The 8,746-nt window shown below is 51.7% G+C and overlaps 1 protein-coding gene across 1 annotated transcript; it reads right to left on the bottom strand.

The window, feature by feature from the left end:
* Positions 1-358: 358 nt before the first annotated feature.
* Positions 359-1,570, bottom strand: LOC116849343. Its single transcript, XM_032826400.1, has 2 exons — positions 1,225-1,570; positions 359-816 (listed from the first exon to the last, which is right to left on the bottom strand). Exons 1-2 carry the CDS (start codon positions 1,568-1,570, stop codon positions 359-361), a joined length of 804 nt encoding a protein of 267 aa, XP_032682291.1.
* Positions 1,571-8,746: the final 7,176 nt, after the last annotated feature.

The raw sequence follows: 8,746 nt of genomic DNA, 5'->3' as shown, positions 1-8,746 counted from the left end.
TTACTGGGGGGGAGGAGCAGGCCTACAGCGGCCCTCTCCCCCCCCCCCGCTAACCGCTCCTGGCGTCGTTAGGATCTCCCTCTCCCAAGACAGCGGGAGGGCGGCGGCGAGTGTGCCCGAAATGCCCCCCCCCCCCGAAGGAAGGGCGCGCACCGCCATTACCCTGCCTCCTCTCCCACGCCAGCCGTTCTCGGCGCTGCCTCCATACCTTGGCGGCGCCGGTCACGGAGGGACTAGAGCCGCCGCCTGCGAGCCTCAGCTGCTCTTGCGGCGGCGGCCTCCCTCCTCTGGCGTCTCTCCTCGGCCCGCCACCTTCTTTGAGAAAGCGGGCCACTGGGCACAGCCCCAAGAGAGGGAACTACCCTCCCCGCCGCGCCGGCCTGAGCTCTTCTGGCGTGTGCCAGCACACCCAAGAGGTGTGCCAGCCAGGGCGGAGGGCGCGGCGAGTCCGCCACCCATCCACGATTGTCTTCTCCCGTCTGGCCCTCTCCTGCTTCTCCTTCCGCAACATTACTTCCTTGCAGAAGGAGGTAACAGCTGCCCAGGCCTCTCGCCTCCTTAGCGTGGCCCTAATGAGGACCGGGGGCGAGAGGTCCGCTCCCACCACGCTTATGAGGACACGGCGCTGTCCTTCCCACGCCGGGCATTCGCCCAGCGTATGTTGCGCCGCGTCCTCAGCCGCACTGCAGTGGTGGCAGCGGCTGGTGCACTCCTTCCGGACGATCCTATAGAGGTACTCACCGAAGCACCCGTGGCCGGTGAGTACCTGTGTGGTCCGGAATGTGAGCTCTCCGTGGGGGCCGTGCCTACACATTCCTATATGCGAGGCCGGATGGCGTCGGCGACCCTATTCCCGGAGCGGCCCGTTGCCTCCCCCAGCTGGATGTTCCAGCGGAGAAGGAGGCGTTGACGGGCCTGCTCCCCAGCAAGGACTATGGCTCTGGCTAATCCTATCCCGTTGCTCCCCCCGAGGAGCTCCCTCGTACGCCGATAATTTTTAGCGTACATCATTGCAAGGAGCTCCACCGGGGGAATTCCTGCCAGGGCCGTGGCGGCCGCGTGCGACGTGGTCCTATAGGCACGGGCGAGGCGAGTGGCCATGAATCTTTGGGCCCGGCGGACCCTTTGTTTGATCCTCCGGAACCCGGTCATCTCCCCCGCCCAGCCGGGGCCCTCTACAGGGCCACCGAGTGGACCACGTTCGCGAACAGCCGTCTAGCTTACCTTTTCGGGTCGCCAACATTGGCCGACGAAGGGCTCCCAGCATGCCTGCCACCCTGCCCAAGTTGGGGGTTAACACCTCAAAGTGTTTCTCGAACCCCCAAGTGTCATCCAGGGTGAGCCCGAGATATTTCATCTCGGTGCCTACCCTCACGGAGATCCCACCAATCCGGAGCTTCAGCCAAGGCGGTCTCCCCCTGCTCCCGTCATGGAAGAACAAAGCTTCCGTTTTCGGGGGACACCTCCATGCTCCGGATGGAGTGTACAACCTGTTCGAGGGCCGGTTGCCCCATGTCCCTGGCCCGCTTCCAGCCCCGTCCCACGGCCAGCACCAAGGTATCTTCCGCATAGCACACGACACAGCAGCCGGGAGGGAGGGCAGTTCGGAGAACCTAGTCGTACGCGATGCTCCACAATAAGGGGCCGATCACTGACCTCTGCAGAACACCGCAGTACACCCCCCTTCCGCATTGGAGCTCCGCATTATTGCGGAACTCCAATTGTCTGTCCCAGAAATAGTCCCTGATGATGTGGGCCAGGTAGAGCGGGCACCTGAAATAGGCCACCCCCACCTCCACCTGGTCCCAGGGGAGGGTGTTAAAGGCGTTGGCTATGTCTATTGAGATAGCCAACGCTACCACCTCCACCCCCTCCTCCATGATGCCTCAGAGAGGGCCCTGACGCACTTGATCACGTCCAACGGTCGATCGGCCCTCTCGGAAGCCAAACTGCGCGTCGTCCAGCGCGGGACCATCCCAGGACAGGTGTCGGACGAGGCGGGCCTGTATGATCTTCTCAAACATTTTACCCGCCTTGTCCAGAAGACATAACAGTCTATATGCGGAAGGGGTGTCCTCCGGCTTGCCCTCCTTGCGTAAGAGGGCCAGTCTGGCCCTCTTCCACGGGGCCAGAAACAGGCCAGCTCCAAGGCAGAGGGTAAAGAGCCGCATCATGCGAGCCCCCACCCTCCCCTCTTCGGCAATGGCCAGAGCCCATACACGGCCTGGGATGCCGACGGAGTCCGGCGCTTTTCCCTTGGCGCCGAGCCTCTTGACGGCTCGCTTCATCTCCTCTACCGTTACCCCGAGCTCCCCCTCCTCCCAGTCGGGAGGAGGTCCCGTGTAGGATGAGATGCAGTTTCCCACCCTCAGGAACAGCCCCTCCACAATTCTGTCAAGAAGCCCGGGGTCCAGGGTATCCGTTAGCGGGGCGCCCATGGGCGCAGACGCTGCATGACCATCCTGTATGGGCGCCCCCACGGATCCCGGTCCACCGAGGAAATGAGATCTTCCCAGGCCAGGGCCTTGGCCTTGGCGATGGCCCTCCTCACGACTGTCCTCTTGGCCGTGAGGACGGCCGAGGCCGCCACCCGCGCGTCGCTGACCATTTTCAACCTAATTGAGTAACTATTAACTTGTAATAACAATTATTCAAAATTTCTTCCAAGTTATTAAAATGTTAATAAATAAATAAACCAAATCAAAATTATTTTTTATATTATAATATATTAATTAAACTAATATTAGGACCTTGAATAAGTTCTCGCTGATTTTTCTTGAAAATTAATGCTTTATTTTTAAAAAAAGTCGTAAAAAACATGTCACTGAAAGTATTGTTCATCGCTAGCCACTACTTTTTCCCATCTTTCTGGTAGCATTTGAATTCCACGTCGGGAAAACGACACTTCTTTTGAGGTTATCCAAGATTCGACCCATTTTTTGGCATCTTCATAAGAATGGAAGTGCTGCTCAGCCAGGCCATGTGCCATTGATCGGAACAAGTGATAATCGGAAGGGGCAATGTCTGGTGAATACGGCGGGTGGGGTAGGACTTCCCATTTAAGCGTTTCCAATTTAGGTTTTCACCGGTTGTGCAATATGTGGCCGAGCGTTGTCATGTTGCAATATCATTTTGTCGTGTCTCTGCTTGTGTAGCGGCTGTTTTTCCTTCAATGCTCGGCTCAAACGCATCAATTGTAGTCGATAGCGATCTTCCGTGATGGTTTCATTTGGTTTGAGCAGCTCATAATAAACTATACCCAGCTGATCCCACCAAATGCAGAGCAGAAGCTTCAAACCATGAATATTCGGCTTTGCCGACGATGTTAATGCATGGCTGGGCTTACGCCACGATCTCTTACGCTTAGGGTTATCATAGTGCATCCACTTTTCATCGCCAGTCACGATACGATGCTAAAAACCTTTCCTTTTCTGCTGTTGAAACAGCTGTTCACACGTAAACAGACGCCGTTCGACGTCTCTCGGCTTCAACTCGTACGGCGTCCAATCTCCTTGCTTTTGAATCATTCCTAATATTTTTAAACGTTTCGAAATTGTTGTGTGATCAACTCATAATGATTCTGCAAGTTCAGCTAGCGTCCGACATGAGTCTTCATGAAGTAATGTCTCCAATTCTTCGTCTTCAAACTTTTTCGCTGCACCAGAACGTTCTTTATCTTCAACGTCAAAATCATTATTTTTGAAGTGTCTAAACCAATCTCTGCATGTTGTTTACGACAGAGCATGGTCGCCGTAAGTCTCAACAAGAATTCTATGTGCTTCAACTGCAGATTTTTTTTTAATAAAGTAGTGCAGTAAAATTTCCCGCAAATACTTTTTTTTGGCACAAAACTCGACATATTTAACACTATGAAAAAAAAGTTGTTTACATATCGGCGAAATAACATACACTGAATTTCAAGCTTGCTTATAGTACTTCCTTATAGATGCGTTACCATCTTAAAATACACGCAGTTCTTGTAACGCCATTTGTTGGAAAACAGCGAAAACTTATTCAAGGTCCTGATATTTATTATTAAATTTATTTTATTGCTTATATTATTAATTTTTCATTTTATTTGTTACTTTCCATATAATAAAGTGTCGAAAATATATCGTAAGGTTATTCACCTAGAAAATATCTAGAATATATGAAGATATATTCAGCATATATGATATCTTCAAGATATCCCTATAATGTATTTTAGACATTTCTGTTATTGTTTTTATTAATGTTTTATCGAAATGCTTTTTATTTTAGATTATTTATATTGCTGGTGAAAAAGCTATAAAACTAATATTATTTCAATTTAATACTGGAACTCTGCCATATGAACTATTGATAAAATCAAATACAATAATAAATAATTTAGCCACGTTTGGTATTAAGAAAAACATAAATATGGAAGCGAAACTTATACAAGTGAGAATATCTCTAATTATTTTAATAAGTGTATACGTAAGTAATGTTAAAAACTAATACATTAATAATAAAGTAAATTATATACACTTTATAATGATACATGTGTTTTAAAAATATTAGGTGTACAATTTTGCTTCCGCCGTTTTCCTATAGATAGCTTTAGCGGTAAGTGGTGGTCGAAATAAATAGATCATAGACGTCATAAAATAAACTTGGGCATCTGTCATCATAATCCCATAGAAACATTAGTCGATTTGTGTCTGCATCATAAAGTTATTCTCAATTGAAAATGTCAGTTTACGAGCCAAATTCTAGTAATTTGCAGGAAATTTTAATTTTCTGCTTCAATATGAAGAAATCTGCAGCTAAGGCTCATCGAATGCTTTTAAATACTTATGGTGAGGCCGTCATTAATGAAAGAACGTGTCGCGAGTGGTTTCAACGCTTCAAGAACTGTTATTTTGACGTCGAAGACCGGCATAGCGGTGGAAGAGAGAAAGTTTTCGAAGATGCAGAATTGGAGGCATTACTTGATCAGGACTCGTGTCAAAATCTAGAAAAATTGGCACGATCATTGGGAGTGACTCAACAAGCCATTTCAAAATGCCTCAAAGCCATGGAAATGATTCAGAAGCAAGGAAATTGGGTGCTATACGAATTGAAGCCGAGAGATGTTGAACGGCGTTTGTTTGCTGTGAACAGCTGCTTGAAAGGCAAAGACGGAAGGGATTTCTGCATCGCATTGTGACTGGAGACGAAAAATGGGTTCATTACGATAACCCCAAGCGCAGAAAATCATGGTGAGTTCCCGGTCATGCTTCCACGTCGACGGCTAAACCGAATATTCACGGCTCCAAGGTATTTAGTAAGGCTCTGTATTTGGTGGGACCAGCTCGGCGTAGTGTATTATGAGCTATAAAGACCGACTGAAACGATCACAGGCGATCTATATCGAACGCAATTGATGCGTTTGAGCCGAGCATTGAAAGATAAACGGCCGCAATACAACGAGAGACACGATAAAGTGATTTTGCAGCATAACAATGCTCGACCCCATGTTGCCAAAGTGGTCAAGACATACGTTGAAATGGGAAGTCCTACCTCACCCGCCGTATTCTCTAGACGTTGCTCCCTCTGACTATCACTTATTTCGATCAATGACACACGACCTGGCTGACCAGCACTTCCGGTCTTATGAAGAAGTAAAAAATTGAATCAATTCGTTGATCGCTTCAAAAGATGACCAGTTTTTTCGACGCGGGATTTGTACGCTGCCCGAAAGATGGGAGAAAGTGACCAGCGATGGATAATACTTTGAATCATAAATATATAATCAGTTTTTTACAATAAAACCTCGAATTTCGGAAAAAAGACGGCGGAAGCAAAGTTGTAACGCTATTTCGCGTTCGGTGCGGGATAAGCTGCGAGTCGGTGTGGTCCGGATTCGGGCAGATGTAAATAAGTGTGAAGAGCGTGCGAGCGTGTTAACGTTTGTTGCGGTGGATCTCGTGCCGCGGGGTCTCTGGTGGCCGCGGGGCGCGGGCGGTATTATGACGCGTCGATTGTTTCATGCTTGCGGCGCGATGTTGACGCTCGGATCTTTAATTTTAGTCGCGCGAGGAGAACCGTTACTCGAGGAATAATACGGCTTTAATGGCGTTACATGACGGCGAGCCGGGATGCGTCGGAGTTTTTGCGGAGCGGTCGAGCGCTGTAACGGTGTGCCGCGGAGATCGGTTCTCCGGGGCGACGGCGCAGCTTCGCGGATGTCGACGTTCTGTATGCGGTGGAGCAGTTAGTGTGAAGCCCGACACCTATAGGGTGCCGCGCTTTGCTCCCTCAGCCGTGAAGGCTATACGCAACTTGCTACCATCTGCTTCTACCGTTTGTCAACTACTGACAGATAAAGGGGCGATGGAAAAATCCAGCAGCGCCTGCGGGACGTGTTCGCAGGATGAGCGGTTTAGCCGTGACGCGCGCGCCGCCTGCCTTTGTGGCTGCAGCGCGCGCCCCACGCCCACGGGAACCACGGGGAGGCCCGCTCACTAGTGTCTCGCCCAAACACACGCTCTGACTCTTTTGGATGGGAGGTGAAGGAAAGAGGAGTTGGTATTGGGTATGGGTGGAGGTGGGAACCTGAAAAGAAAAAAATATATATTAATTAAATTTTCCCTACCTCAGCGGCCCGGGTCCACGGTAATCTCGCGAAGGTTGCGAGACCGTTTACCCATGCCTGGGGGCTTCGACATCCCCCGGGTAGGCCGCTGTGAAATCTAATATGGACCCTTTAGCAAGAGGGTTTCTCGACAGAAGGCCGCGAACATGGAGTAGGCCTCTGGAGTCGACACGAAGTAGTGTGCCGCCTCCGGCCACCTCCAGCTCGCGGCAGGAACGACTTCCCGAAGAGCCTCCAGCTGCGGCTCGAATTCGGGACAACGCAGCAGATGGTGCGCGGCCGTGTCGCTTCCCTCCCCACAAACACACATCTCACCTTTCACAAGGCCGAAGGACGTAAAGCGTGCCTGGAACCTGCCGTGTCCGGTGATCATTTGTCTCACGTGGTGGTCAGGGCGGAACCACCGCGCATTAACCCTGCGCTCTACATCACTAAAGAAGGCGTACGTGGTGCGGCCTTTGCTCGAAGAAGACCATCGAGCCTGCCACACCTTGTACGCCTCGCCCCTAATGAGACCCTGGGTCTCTTTAAGATTCCCGGCGAACGGGACTACTACATTACCTAACCTGGCATCCATCCCTTTCCTTGCCATATACCGCGCCGAATATTCGCCGAGAAGGATGTCGACGGAGACCGCGCCAGCAACCACGCAGAGCGACTCCGTCGACGCCGTGCGGTACGCAGCGGTCGTCGAGACGAGCGCTCGGCGCTGCAGGGTCCTGAGGACCTTCAGGTCACCCCCCGCGCACAGTTCGGCCCACCCGGCAGCGGCGTAAGCCACCGTCGGCGCGAACACGCCGCGGTAAATCACGGAGAGCGCACTGAAGCGCAATCTCCACCGACATCCCGCCATCCTAGCTAATTTGCTAAAAAGCGACCCGACCTTGTCGCTCAAATATCTACAATGGGAGGATACTCCCATGTCCCTGTCAAAATGGATTCCAAGATACCTAACTGTTTTCTTAAACGCGATCTTTTCGTTTCCTAAGCGAATGGTCGGTGGTCTTGCCGCGAGATTTGTCTTCTTGGCCCAGTGGGCTTTTCGTTTCCGGTCCGGACGCGCTCCTCCCCGTCTACCGATGGGGGCCCTCCTGACCGGCTCGCTCCTGAGGACAATTGCCTCAGTCTTGCGCGATGAGATCTGGAGTTTAGCCCCCTCGCACCAGTTCCTAACTATATTCGCTACTCGTTGCCCTCTTTCTTCTAATTCTTTGCGCGAGTCGCCTTCGACCGTGATTAAAAGGTCGTCGGCGTATGCGATAAAGGACCTACCTATTTCCCTCTCTAGTTCGCGGAGAAGACCGTCGAACGTAACTGTCCAGCACGTTGGACCTAAAACAGAACCTTGAGGGCAACCTTTACTCGCGTCCTTGGAGACTCGAATGTCTCCAAAGGACACGCTGACTTTCCTATCGCTAAAATAAAATAACTGCGGAGAACCTGGAAGATATTTCGAGGGCAGTCGAGCCTCTTTCAGGTCTCCAGGACTAGAGGCCACCAGACATTGTCGAAGGCGCCGGCTATGTCGAAGAGCAGCGCAAAGACGTATCTCCGCTCGGAGGCGGAGACCATCCGACGCAGCTCAACGATCGCGTCCTCCGTCGACCTTCCGGCCATGAAGCCGAACTGCCGATCGGAGAGTCTCCCCGGCGCCATCGACGTCCGATCGAGTCGCTTCTTCAGAAGCTTCTCGAAGAATTTCCCTACGACGGAGAGGAGACAGATAAGCCTGTAAGATTTAGGGTCTTTCGCGTCCTTACCCTCACCTTTCAGGAAGACTCTAAGTGAGCCCTCCTTCCAGATCGAGGGAAAGACGCCCCATTGAAGGCACCCGTTAAAGAGCCTAACAAACTGACCGGGGATTACCTTAATGGCGGCCTTTAGCGCTGCAACCTCAACGAGGTCCAGGCCAGGCGCCTTCCTGACTTTCAGGGTTTTCGCGACGGCGACGATTTCTGCCTCCGTGAAGAGCGGGGCATCGTCTCCGTCGGGCGCGTTGAACGCGCTTCCCCTGATTTCACGCTGCATCGGCGTGTCGTCATTCTCCCAATCGTCAGAGACGTGCACCTCCAGCAGGTGCCTGGCGGTTTCCTCTATGGTGTTGGTCGAGGAGCTATCATCGCGGCGAAGGCTGCTGAGCACTTCGTT

This window comes from Odontomachus brunneus, unplaced genomic scaffold, assembly GCF_010583005.1.
Source record: "Odontomachus brunneus isolate Ranch 3 - 2012 unplaced genomic scaffold, Obru_v1 Obru_scaffold_112, whole genome shotgun sequence".
In the NCBI taxonomy this organism is placed as follows: Eukaryota; Metazoa; Arthropoda; class Insecta; order Hymenoptera; family Formicidae; genus Odontomachus; species Odontomachus brunneus.
The sequence above is the reverse complement of the archived record's forward strand: the minus strand, read 5'-3'. Positions and strand labels throughout refer to the sequence as shown.